We start from the raw sequence: 14750 nt of genomic DNA on the forward strand, positions 1-14750 counted from the left end.
GCTGTTTCTGTAGCAACAAGAGCATGCCATACTGCTGATGCCCAGTGCCACAAAGAGCACAAAAGCAATGAAAGGATGAATGGGTAATTTCATCTGCACGTGCAAGAAATTTTACGTAACAGAGTATACCTTTCTACCATTTTTTCTGCCTTATTTTTGCATGATCAAGCAAAGCTAGGAAGAAGGGGCAGGAAGACAGGAAAGAAGCCAGCTTACACAGATTTTTGTTCAATCCTGTAATGCTATCTACTCTGACATAAGAGGCAATGAAACATAAGAGTTAGTTTCTCCTGCCCAGAGCAGGAGAAACCAAATTTATCTGCATGAAACAGCCGGAGATACAAAAGAAAGAAATACTAGCACCGCCAGATCCCACTGTAGTTTTATATTCTCATACATACAGCAAAACTTAATTTCAGCTTCTTTGTGACTAGAGCATTAAGATTACTACTTGAGACAAAAACAAACTCTATACAGCAGGAAAAAAAGAAAAGTTTGTCCAAGCCAGTTAATGATGGGAGGCAACATAAGTTTACTCTTCACAAAAGTTTTCTGTTTTAACTACACCAACTATTTTATATAGGGAGTAACATACAAAATACTTACCACACTTAAACTGACAAGAGCGTTTGCTTTTGGCACAGGATGGCTATACAACGATTTTAACAAATCATTTGAGTCACTTTCCTATGGGGAATATATTTAAAAGGTACTTAATCAGTGTATAAAAACAGGATATATACGATTTAGTACACATTAAACATATTGACAGAGATAGATAGATAGATAGATACACACACACACACACACAAAGAAGTAGACAGTTGCAGTTCACAGTGAAGTATTGAAATACTTAACTATAAAATTCAGGCCGGCCAGCTTTGTATCTCAGAAATGATTGTATCCACACGTTCAGAAGTCAATTTCTTATGTATTTCCCCACATACTCCACATATGAATCATGTTATTTGAAACTGAAAATAGCATTAACATGGCTTGCTGGTCTGTGCATCTTGGTCATCATCTTTCCAAAACTGTATTAGCTATGACACTTGCCTGCTCCAAGTTTTATTAAACTTGCAGCTACGTCGTTATAGCATACACTTTAAAAATGTATAAATTGGAACATATAAATTGTAAATTGGAGCATATAAAATAGTTAATACAGTTGAGTAAAAAAAAAAATACAAACTACTAGGTTTAATTAGGAATCTCCAATCTGCTTCCTGGAAGATAAATTTACTTGGGAAAGAAGCGAGGCTGTACCACTGGAGGTTTTACTTGGTTTCAGGGTCCTCTTTCATGGTGACTGGTTTCACTTTGACCACAAAAAGAATTAAAGAAGTGTCACCAGCAAGCCAGAGCCAGGTTTTCCTGTTCCAATCTGCAGAGAGCTTCCCCCTCTCCCTGATGGAGAATGACAGAGTTATTGGATCTTGAATTAGTCAACAAAGCTTTGGGTCTAGCTCTTGGATCATGTGAACGGTGCCTGGGACAGGGAGACAGCAATGTCTTCTCATAGCTTCCTCAGCAACATACATGGTATTAGGAGAGATACCAAACTATGCAGTGCGAGAACTTTCTGGCCCATCAAAATAGTTTTCTCAACATGTAACACAATAAGCTTTTACCTTGGTATCTTAATTGGTTACAGTATTGACTGCAACTCCAGAACCACTAATCAGGAAATAGAAGTGAAAATAATCCTTGCCCCTTCTATCAAAAATGACCTTAATAACAATTTTTACTACTACAATGAAATAATGGCCAAACACAAAACTACGTTTTTAAGTTTTATTACGCCATTTATGAGACTTAAGTATATTCTACACTTTTATTTAAGCTAATACAACTAGCACCTAACTTTTCTACTGCATTTTCCTTTTACATAAAACATCATCATTTTCTATAGACCATTTACTATAATGTGCAATAATTGCATATTCTATAGTTCATATATTCTTGAAACGTCAACTTTTGCAGCCTACAGCATATGGCTAACTATTGTTTTTTTATTTTAATTACCATCCAGTACACTCATACAGTTAAAGCAGGAAGGTATAGCTTTAATGTTCTCAATAAAGACAGATGCCAGTTATTTCCTTCGCTGCATAATCCTGGAATATGTCTAATTGCTCATGAATATGCAAACTAAACTATCATGATTCTTCACCAAATGCTGCAAGTAATTTTGCCTTGCTAGTTGAGATGACAGGATTATGAGAGGTAGTTTTTAGTTAATATAAGGGGTGAAACAGTACATCAGATTTAATGCAGTTCAGAAAAAGAAGTGTTTCTAACTGATAAGCAGATAGTTCCAAAGAGCTACAGTTTACAATCAATACGACATATAGCTCTCCAGCAATGTGACACTGTGCTCACACTTCACCCAGGACTTCATGCTTCATGCTTTATGTTTATGCTAAGGCTGACACTTTATAAAGGTATATTCTCAGGCAGCTTTTTAAAAATAGTGTGGGATTCAAGTGATAATGGTGGCTGTACATTCACATCCTTTGAATTTCAGTGTGATAAATTGAAAACTTGCTTTTTAAATACTACCGGATATTTTAAATAATACAGATTCATTTCACAAAACTTCAAATTATCATAACCAGAACATAAAAAAAATTACCTGTTCTTTAGCTAAATAATCTGCCAGGGTATTTAACAGCTTGTAGTATACCTCAAACCACGGTAGGTAACTAAAATAGGAGGGAAAAAAGATTTTAATAAAATATCAATGTCCAATTTCCACTACTTATCTCTATAATCTCTAAATTGCACATCTTTGTAAGATTTTTGTATACTTTATTTCTACATATAAATAAAAACCATATAAAATTCTTCCCCATAAATTTAAATTCTATGGTACATTACTGACACACAGTACCAAAGCTATATTTTCTTTGTTGTGTCTACTAAACATACCTGTTCTTAAGTGTCTGGTTTAGCTTTATCTATTAAAAAGCTGACATTTCAGTACTTCAAATGCAATAGGTAAGCCATTTCACTTTAGAGAGTAAGATGGACACCTATATAAAGTTCTAAGTCAGTGTAGATTAGCCGCATAATATTTTCACCTTTCATTATTCTAAACACAAAAACAATTGCCTTAAACATTGCCAGAAAGCTTTAAATCGCATTCTCCATATTTTTAATGGTTACAGGTTTCAAAACTTACGTTATCTGTCATTCTGAAATTCCACATTCTGTTTTACCTGGGCGAACCACCAAAAACACTACTTCCCTGAAGGATAAAAACAATTCACCTAGGCAGGGCAGTTTCCCCATATTCAACAAGTGATGCACTGTTCTACAACAGTATAAATATGCCATATAATGTATATGAATATTGGTCTCCCCATAAAGTTGTTTCTATAGATAGAACTAAACTCTAAAAAGGCATTCACCAGTACCGTAAATAGACGGCTCATTAATACACAAATACTGTGTATACTTTTAACACAATTCTGCAGCCCATATGCATGCGGTATTCTCAGTGAGTTACAGAGAGCCCAACACAAATATGACATAACCAAAGAGGATGCAAAAAGGAATTCAAACATATTGCCACCATTTCCATTGTTTGCTATCTGCCTACAGAACAGCTGCCTTAACTGTGGCGTCAGAGACAGCACACTACAGAACTTTCCACAATCACTACTCAAGCAGATATGTCATAAACCTGGTTAACTAGTTACCTGCATAAATTATTTCTTATTTACAAATTCCATGCTGTCTCTTTCTTTTAGCAATTTATCACAAATATAAAGAGTATTCCCAAAATTTATTAGTATAAAATCATATTTGACAAGTTTGGGGAAGGCAGAGGGGGAATAAAGTTTCAAATATTTTTACTTTATTTCATATACACATGTAACAGTACAAACTACTTTGTTCACCACAGTGTAAATCCATGGACATATTTTTCAATGCATTTTTTTTTAAAGCTTTAATGTCTGCTTCGGATATATATTAAAATTTCACATTTATATATTTCAGGGAACATTATGCTAACTGCAAGTGAATTGCCAAATGAAAAGCCCAGGATGCAGAACTTGTTGTTTTCCCTGATGGGAAAGGGAAAGCTGTTAGCAGAAACCTTGCTTGGTACAGAAGTCAAATATACTTTTGTCCAGTGATTAAAGTGAAGTGTTTTTTCTTTTTAAAAAAAAAAAAAACAAAAACTCTCTTCTCAGTAAGTAGCTGGCAAAGTTTTAAAAACAGACTCCAGTTCTTAGGGTAAAGGAGGAGATCGGGAGAAATCTCATTTGGGAACATGGCTATAATTATGCAATTCACAGTAACCTTTGTTTGCTGTCTTTAGAAATGCTTAACTGCTGGTTCTCTAAAAAAATAAACAAACAAAAAATAAAATCATCACGAATTTACTGTCACAAAGGCACACTGACACAGCAGCAAAGACTTATTCTAGAGTCACTGTATTAAAAGCTCTACCATGCTTTGCCATATACTTTCCTGGCTATTACTCAAACCTAAATCAACCTCAATGCTCACAAACATTTCTAAAACTTAGTATTGCTGACAGTAGTTAAGATGTGACATTACTTCATTTGCTCTTCAATACACTTTTATCTAAACACAAAATTTACTTTATTACACCTGTGTAAGGCCACTCACTGCTTACAGGTTGGTATGTTGCATGTCCTTGTAAAATACTCACTGGAACAGCACCTAAAATGACTGATCTTTGAGCTTTGTTTCATCTAGAATTCCTCTTGAATTTTATGTATAGGTAAGAAAAAGTAGTTGTTCAGCACAAATTTTATAGCACTTAATGTTGGAGCTATAGAAAAATTTAATGAGCCTAGAATTACAACAGTGGTACACTGTTCAAAGCATTCTGCCCACACCAAGGCACAGCGTATAAATTATAAAATACTTTATCACACTGGACACGATTAGTTCAGAGTATCTAAGAACTCCCTAGTGTTGTGAATCATCTCAATAGTAACAATGTGTATTACCCCAGCATATTTCTTTTTGCTGTAGACTACTAAAATCTGATCTGGTCATTCATTTTGAATAACAACAAGCATTATAAGAAGCATGCTATAAAAATAAATGTTCCTATTTCAATCAAATATGGACATATTTCTTTCTTATGTTTATGACCTTAGCTCCCCTATTACTGTGAAAAGAAAAAATAAATGCTATTTTTAAATATATGCATGAAAAGGCCAAATTCATTGTCTGAAATAAATGAACCTTAGCATAAAGCCAGGGTCTATTTTCTTCCACACAGCAGAAGTATGCTGACCGGAGTACTCATACAAGAATTACCTCATTTAGTAAAATCCAGTTGATCATATACTCCTATGTCTAAATGTAACAAAACCACAAAGCAAAACAGTGCAAAAATAGACTACTTCAATATAGTTTAGAAAGGCCTGAGTTTCCTTCTGATCTGAAAGACTGGAAAAAGAATTGCTTTAAGCCTGAAAAACTGTTATAACCACAGATACTAGGTTAATATAATTTCAAGTATGCCACTTAAACCTGGAAGATTAAGAAAAACCAAAACAAGCCCTCCACAGAGTTTTATGGCAGGAGACTAAAGGACTCCAAGATCTGTCCTCTGTTTTTTTCCACATACTCCAAGATCTGTCCTCTGTTTTTTTCCACATACTCCTTAAGTCTTCAACAGCATAGTTTAAGGGCAAAAGTTTTCGCCAATATTTTTAATGTTACTGTTCTTACTTCAGGATATTACAAAGATCCACTGGGAGGTCAAAAAAGCTCTCTTCATATTTCTCTCTTATGAATTTGGTATTATTTGTTTCAATAAAATAAAGGATTATTAATTGGTTAAGTAATTGGCACAGTATGTGTGCGAGCACCTCCTCGTTCAAAAGCAAACACATCTACAAATGCAGGTTGTGTTGTTCATAACAAAGACGGTGATCAGGTGGTATTTTAGACTCTCAATTCGAAGAGCAAAGATAAGCCTTTTTAGTTTGAAACTTCCTCATGGCTGTCAAGTAACATTCTTGTCCTCCTATATCCCAGGATGATTTTATAAATATTTGTGTTAACAATCCCAATAACTTATATAGGACTATTCAAGTAAATAGTTATTCAAAGGTGAGCATCTCCGTGATTTAGGCCTTAAACCTATCCAACATATTGTATTGTATATAGTGTCTTTTTGTGCGTGCACGATGTGCTGTAAAAGAATCTACTCAGCTCCTCCTCTTCACAAGTCTTGCAAACACTATTTAATCTTTATTTAGCAGAGTAGAACAAGACAACGTACAGAAAAGACAACAAGCCGCACACATGTCCATCCACATCTGTTGAGTAGCAATCTTTTTCGCAAGTATGTCAGTACAGAAAGGCATTGTCTGCAAAAATGGTCTTAAAATGACTGAATTTCCACTTTTTAATGTATTTAGAAACTTAAACTTCAAATAAAATATTTAGGTTCTGCAACTATAAAATGATCATTGTTGCCTTTTTTTTTTAAATTAAATACACTGTCTTTGCATACTGCATGCGACAATCAACAACCTTCTGAGAAACAAACGCACAAGAAAAAGACATCATCCTATCTCTGTAAAAGTTGTCGCAAAACATTTTTCCCGCAATAAAGAAAAAAAAAATCAAAACACATGCAATATGGTTTTAAAAGATATAGATCTTCTATTGTAGAACACAGTGGTCTTTATTTAAGAATATAGCCACTGTTTGTCTTGAAAACAAGAGCAACAATATTTCATGGTTAATTAAAAACGTACTTAGCATTTTCTTTTAATCTGAATGAGCCACAAGGCAGGAGCTCAGACTTTTATTCAAAGTCATGCATAACCCTTGTTGCCGTAAGTAGACTTCCAGCTCACTTGTGCTTCTGCTATAGCTCTGATAAAACTTTTACATTCATGAGTCAAAGGTTAAATAAAGGAAAGGAAATGTTTTCTGTCAAATAGTCAGGTAACCACTAACAGTCCTGAACTATCAGCAGGAATCTAACTTCTAGTAATCAAATAAAACTAAGGAAACTGCCTTTCCGTAGCTAAATGTCTAATGTCTAGGGGCTACTTTTCTGTCTGGAAAATTGACACAAAATGTGTAAAATTGAAACATTCTGCTTCTAAGGGATTTGCCTAAAGGAAGAGCAAGAAAGCTTCAAGCACGGTATGAACTGAAGAACTACAAAGGCTAACCACATAAACCTGTCTTCCTTATTAGAGCATTCCATTTAGAAACGTAGGTGACAATTTTACAGTCATAAAATTAATGAAATCTAAGACCAAAAATTTTAATGATGCATTTTGCATTTCTCTGTGTACATAAGGTCAATCTCAGATTCCATCAGCAGTTTCAAGTTTTCATCTCCCAAAAAATTTCAGTCAAATTATTTGAACTTTGTATTAAAACTATTTAGGCAATTCAAGAACAATTTAGTGTAGACTCAGAAAGTAATACTCCTACTACAAATAACAGAAATATTTAAAAACAATATTTAAAAAAAATTAAGTCTCCTTCTACGATTCAAAAGCAAACATTAAAGTCCTCAACTGCACCACTTCAAGTCTGAACTGGCAAAAATTCTTTAAATTAAAACAATGTAAAACTATACCTAGAATAAAAGATCCAGTATAGTACATGAGCACAAAGTATATTACAATACTCCTATTGTGGCACCTCTTGTTCTTAAAGGGCCACATTAGCTCAATAGTTTATGGGGAGGTGACAGCAGGATTTACACCAGGAGCTTCACAAAGCAGTCGTTTGGTTTTAGAGAGACTTGCAAAGGAATCATAAAGGTAATGCAACATTTATTTTCAGGTCTCACTATACGGATGGTTTTGTACTTATTTGCAATGTTCACTGTATTTGGCAACCACAATGATCTGAACCTGCACAATCTTTCAATACCTGCTGTATCACAATTATGTTCTTAAAATGAAAAAGCATGAGATAGCTGCATTGCGGTATTTTTATTTCACTACATTGAAAAGTTTAAAGAGAGTTTGAACAAAATATTCTGACTTGGGAGACAATTCTGTCTACTTGGCATGGGTGTACGTGTAAAAAATGTAAAGACAAATTTCGTATGTATAAGCAGAGTTTTGTTTTTTTTTTTTTTTAAATATTCTCCAGTGTAAAGCAGGACCTTTTGGCTGCAAATTCAAAGATGATTTCCTTTACTTAGAGTTTCAGATAAAGAACGAATTACAGAGAAATAACCCATAAATGGCAAGATTGAATCGTAGAAGCAGCTTTGGGTTGTTGATGTAAAACCTGAGGACAAGCAGCCTTTTCTTCAGTTTCCAGTTGAGAACCCAGTTCACCACTTCAAATCTTTTTAACTTTAGCAGGCCTGGCATGCGTTAACACATGGCCTGGTACCATCCATAGAAGACATTCACATGTGGAAAAAAAAGTTCCCCACTCATCAGCCTACCAAAACTTCTGTATTTCCTTCTCTTCATTTTGGTTGGTTTGCTCCCGATTCTTCTTTACAGATACTCTTATTTAGATTTTAGTTATGTATTACCCTTTACTATCATTTCATTTAATTCTCCTGTTCTTGACCTTCCCTAGTTTGCCTTTGTTAAAGCCCCAGGCAGAGATCTTAAGCTAGTCCTGTTGTTTGAGGAGATATACATATATGTAAAATTGTAGATATGCACATGTGCACAACAGTGTACTTAGGCATGATGTTTCTGTATGTTTTATTTAAACACACAGTCTATGTTTATTGCATACTTATTCCTAGCAGATATGCACAGTTTGAAGTGTTCACACATAAGCATCGTTATGTGCATATGCACACAGTGAGTATAAATTAATGCTATTTTGAACTATGAAAGAAGAGTGAGCATGCACATGTGCAACACGAATGAGTGCATACGTGTACACAAATCTTCCTATATAAAGATGGCTTTCCTTTGTTAAGATTTCTTTAATATTGGTTCATTTAAGACAAAGTAGTACGCATCAAGGAGAGACAGAAGAAACCTCAACAGAAATCTGTTAGTAAGTCTTTTTTGATTTCATAATTGCTAATGAATCTTAGATTCAGAGGAGAATCTGAATTTGATACTAAAACATATCAACTGGAAATACAGATATATTCTCTCTGTCAGAGCTAAACAATCTCAGACAGACAACTCCTAATAAAAATGAAAAAATTTGTGTATTATATATTTCAATATTAAGAATTTAATATAAATTGAGAGTACTGTTTTCATATTATGTTTGTATAAAATAAATGATAGTGGAGCAATATTTATCAGTTTTAAGCTAGTCTATATTAAATCTTTAACTGCTATAACCTTAATTCTTTCTGATTTTTAAAAAGATCACACAATACTATATTTCTAAGCTTATTCCTCCAGTCCTCCCTCAAAACATAAAAATTAGACAGAAATGGGCTACCAATTGACAGGTAAATTCTATAAAGCTAGGGCTGTTATGCACTCAGCTTTGTGTTGTAAATTTGAAATTGTCACAATAAAAGCAACAAAGGCAATGTTTTGATTATGGTTCAGTGAAAAATTATAGCTTGCCACTTTCCATTTTCCTAGTTATTTCTGCCAAATAACAGACCATTGGCTAATCTTTAGCTGATGCATGGAAGAAATATCCCAATTTACATCAGCTGAGAATTTGCCTCTTTCACTTTGCAGTACCTCATACAGTATTTAAACATGAGTGTAACTGATTACGTATTTGTTACCATAGTATTAAAAGTAAGCCAGACCGTGTGTGTGTGTTGGGAGTACAAGCAAAAAATTTGATTTCTAACTCAATGAGAGAAGAAAAGGTTAGCTCAGAAAAAATAAGTGAATTTTATATACATTTTTTTTAATGTATGTGTGTATATATATATATATATACACACACACACACACAAAAAAAATTTTCTCTCTGGGCCTAAACAAGATACACCAACAAAAAGAATCACAGAGAAAAGAGTTAAGTATTATATGCTCAAAAAGTGTACAAATTAAATCTTTTTGAAGTATTATTAAATAATTATTTTCAGGACCACAGAAAATCACCTAATTTCCAAAAGAAAATCTTTCCGATTTGCTATTTTGCCTATCATATGGTAGCAAATTTTTGTACTTATTTTTAAGTCACTTGCCCAAAAAACACTTTAAATCACTTACGAGTGTACAGGCTCAAATCATTAGATTGGAATCTGCTTAAAACATCAGAAAAGGCTAAGTATATTTTCAATGATTTTAAACACTACTCTACACATTTCAACGTTGCCTGGCCCTTTTCTCCTCCACATATGCGTTCAACTGCCTGCTATTCTTCAGCATGCTGATGTTGGGTCAAGCTCCCTAATTAAGGTAGTCAAGACTAACGGTACTTCTCATGACTCCATGACTTCCACGTTGTCCAAATGCCTGATCATCTGCTTTTCTCCATAAGCTTCCTAACTTAGTCTCCAATATTCTGCAAGATGCCTTCTCTGCTGCCAGTGGCTTTGGCGCTCTGATAGCAGATGGCTCTTATGGTTCTGGTGACTTATTTTGAGGGCAATTATACTTCAGTCTTGTTCTCCTGATTTGTTGCTAAACTTGATGTTCCTTCTTTCTCAACAGGTCTTACAGGCTGCTCATATTGCCACTCTAGAGTGGCATTTTTTTTGTCTGTCTTTTAATTAAAGCATAGCAGAGCAGTTAAACAACTGCTGATTTTTTTTCATTACCAAAACAATTATTTTACAGGAGAGGAAGACGCGGGAAAAACAAAGTATTTTGCAGGCATCAATTTCTTCATCGCCAGTGTCTCTTCTGCAACAAAGCAGCACATGGTATCTTGAAAATAATCCAGCTCTAGAGCTCCTCATATTACAAATAGTCTGGCCATAGATAATGGAAAAAAGAGACATCCTAAAACCTTATTTTCCAGGACAGAATACCCAGTGTAGAATACTCGGCCTTTTTTTAGAATAGCGCCAGCACAGAATAGTGCTTTTTTTACCCAGACCAGAATAGTGCTAGAACATCGTTAAACTGACTTAGAGACAACCTTCTGAGATCCATGAGTAAACAAATACAAACCATAGCATTTTGGCACAGTAACAGGCTTTGGTCAATCTAAAAATACAGAAAATGTTGACAGTTTCAAAATATTATTTTTCATAAAGTTTCTGATTAATTTGTAATTAATTTGTAAAGGTAGTCAGTATTAGGTGGACACATTAGGAGAGTCAGCCAATTAGCACATTATCATATTAGCTTATCATAACTAATTCAACTGGATATTTCTTGTCAAAGATTTCCTTATAAAATAAAAATATCCACATAGTATTCAAAGCCCATAAAGCTGCCCTGAATTGCTCTCTGCTCTTAAGCAGAGATTTCCTGTTAAACAGAATTATTTAGCTTCTTCCAAGAATCCATTATATGGGTTTGGGACTATTTTTCATCCAAAAAATCAATGGTAATACGGTAGAGAAATGATATAAACTGATAGATAAGTATAAATCATTATCCAAAGATTTTCAAAGGGTCGTGTTTTCTTAATACTTTTTGTACACTCACTTTTATACTCAGTTTTTCTTATACTCACCTCAAAATACAGAGGCAGACCTTGCCTCCTGATGTCAGACGGCAAAATCCAAACCTTTGTTTACTTTCAATGTCGGTAAGCACAAAGGTAAAATGCTGTCCTACTTGGTTTTGGGATACCCTGAAAAATTAAATACGGAGTGTAAACACACTAAACCATGAAAACATTACCATTTAAAGTCTGTGGTTTCAAACATTTTGTGCTCAAACCTTGCTATCCTCCTCTCAGATTGCCACCAGTGGCTGTTGCCACTCTAGCAGACAGACTTCTGAGCTCAATTGCCCTGGCACGAAGAGAAAGGGCATTTCCTAAGGTCTTTTCCTGATGCCTGAACAGAACCAGCACAAGTCAGTCTGCCGCAGCTTGCTGGCTTTGAGCACACCTCAACAGTAGAAAACGGTAACTAAAGCAAAGGCTTAAAATCGCATAACTTATTTAATTTAGCATCACAGATACTTTCCTGAGAAAGAGCTAAAAACATGTTGTGAATATGAACTGATGATATCAATTGATTACTAATACTTAACACATTTTAAGTAATCCTGTTAAGAAAATTAACAAAATTACACATATTTTAGATTTCATCTTTAAAGCCCTGAACAGCTTGGCTTAAGATATCCATTAGAAAAGTAATATTTCAACATAGGTTTCTTTGCCAAAATAGCCACATTGATTAGATTTGTAACTTTCCCCTGCATTTGTCCTTCCCTTCTTTCCATTAGCCAGTAATAATTTTAAGTCCCTCTACCAGTACAAACTTACTCTGATCAGGAAACTCAAAAGCCATAAAATAATCAGTAATATACAGTGGGAGAATTAAAATAATATCACCTTCAAGACTGTATCAAAATACATACCCACTTAACACAGAATAAGTTTATATGAAAGTTTCCTGCCTAATCTTCTAACTCTAAGTTTATTCACAGAAATACATATTGCACTTTTTCAAAACCTCCCAAAGAAAATCAGCTTTAGGCAGACTTGACATTTTCAATCAGAAGATGTAATGTATGATATAGTTAAAAGCAAATGAAAACAAAGTTATGAGGAGGAGTGTAGGGTGCTTTAAAAATGGGAAATGTAGCAGGTCTGTCTGCAATTCTGCTGTCCTCTATTCTTTTCCCATTCTTTTCTTCTTCAGCAGAATACCTAAGCACCTGCTAGTAAGTGATATGATTAACATATGTCATATATGGTTCATTCCTAGATATCAAGCCGAAAATGAATTCCCACAGAAGCTGAGAACCCTCATAATCTCACTATCTAAAGAAAGTATCATAGAGATATCAAAGAAATGCACTGTGCACGTTTTAAATGCAAGATGCATTTATTTCCTGCAATATGCATATTTTTAAAGAGTCCTACCAAAATAAAACAAAACACAGTGTTTTCCCACTGGGAAAGGAGAAAGTAGAAGACTGAAGGAAAAAAAGTTACATGGGACACATGCAAATGATATTACTTAATCCACGAAAGACAGAATCTTACATATCAGTCAAGAAGTAACATCATGAACAGACCTTGTAATCTCCCCGGTCTGGTCTAGTCCCAGTTTAACACACAGTGGCTACACGCAAACAAAAGCCTCTGCTGAGTACATACTACATTACAAGAGATCTTTAGTCCAATATAATCACTGGAAATCCATGTTGATTTATAGGGTTTTTTTTTTGGTCAGGCAATTAAAATTAAATGATTAAGAAAAATATTTCCCTTGATTGTCTTTAATAAACAGGAACAATCTAATCTGCTCTTGAAACACAGTAAATGCTCACTGGCTTTCACTGAGTACTTCACTGTTCAGGTTCCTTTACATAGCTACCACGCTGCCTGTACAGTACATCTGATACAATAGAGAGCCATCAATAATAGTCTGTTATTACTCCTCTGCCAATGATGTAAATTTACTATTTTACATCTTCACATTTTGTTCTTTATTCCTGAGAACAGATTTCCACTGAAACCTGTGGTACAGTGTAGCCCTTAAGTCATTTCCTGAGCACACTATGGCCTGGGCACCGACAAAGTACTTGAGTAGTAGCCGGTACGCTGGTCAGCCCCGGCCATAGCACAGCGCGGTTTGCTCCACGGCCCCAGTACCTCCTGCTCTCCCCCTCTACCTGCCCTGCTGTAACTTCCCTCGGGGCTCGCAGCTCTCTGGAGCCACGACTGGCTTTGTTAGGCTGTGCGAGACACCCAGCACAGCTAGGGTAATAATTCTTTAGCCAAAAAACACACATCAGTAAAAATGTCTTGCTTTCACACTTATTTGCCTCATCCTTTCCTAACACCTGAAAGCAACACAGAAGAATATCCAGTATTGTATTAAACAGTACATGAAAATGTCATTACACACAAACACTTTAAGAACAAGATCTACATTCTGTTATTTTATCTCTACAAAAAATATAGTCCAGATAAATTAAAAGATCTTGACAGTTCAGTGACAGGCAATTCTAATGCCATCTCACCATCTCCAAATGAATATGATCTCTTTGCTTGTTTGAGAGACAAATCCACACTTCAACAACCAGACAAAAACGGCCTAGCTTCAAAACTGCTTCCTGCTGTGTTTAGAAAGAGCTTTAAGCAGCAAGTTCCTGGTTTTCTAACTCAGGAAACCTCAGGGCTAAAACTGAATCTCCTCCAACAACCTAGAAGTTTGTACTTGCCCCCGTTTGCTTCAAAGCAACGGCTAACAGAAACCTAAGTCCACTTAGGCTAGTTAGTCCAGCTTAAAACAGTGCATTCATTTGAGGTTTCCAATTCGACTGCTCAGTTCAGAATCTGGGGGTAGTAAGGACTCACGGACTTTTACTACTCTTCAGTAGAGGAAAAAGTGATATATTTAAGCCTTACCAAAACAAGGAAATGATGACTGGATGCTTCTCTTTATCAACAGATACCATACAAGATATAGTAGAAAGTTCAAAAAGTATAAGCACTACAGATTTTATGTATCTAGTGGATATATTATAACATGGACAAATTTGGACTGCGTGACTTAGGGCTTGTGCCTCCCCATTTCACTGTTTGACACACTCAGAGTCTTCAGAAGTCAGGTTTCATCTTCAGAAGCACTTCACAGCTCCTAACACTATTACCAAAACTCAAAGATACTTGTATACTTTTTTTCTTAATGTGAAAATCACCACATGTAAAATGTTATCACCACCTACAAAAATTCC

At 35.0% G+C, this 14750-nt stretch overlaps 1 protein-coding gene across 4 annotated transcripts in view; it reads right to left on the minus strand.

Annotated features, from left to right (window-relative positions):
- Positions 1-14750, minus strand: part of DENND1B (DENN domain containing 1B) — a 174519-nt gene that overhangs the window by 86086 nt on the left and 73683 nt on the right. For all 4 annotated transcript variants that reach the window (XM_068952102.1, XM_009669765.2, XM_009669764.2 and 1 more), the window contains 3 exons: positions 11563-11682; positions 2636-2705; positions 607-687 (listed from right to left, as the gene is read on the minus strand). In XM_068952102.1, coding sequence (XP_068808203.1) covers positions 607-687; positions 2636-2705; positions 11563-11682 — 271 coding nt within the window. The remainder of the gene's footprint in view (positions 1-606; positions 688-2635; positions 2706-11562; positions 11683-14750) is intronic.

Source organism: Struthio camelus, chromosome 8, assembly GCF_040807025.1.
Source record: "Struthio camelus isolate bStrCam1 chromosome 8, bStrCam1.hap1, whole genome shotgun sequence".
NCBI lineage: Eukaryota > Metazoa > Chordata > Aves > Struthioniformes > Struthionidae > Struthio > Struthio camelus.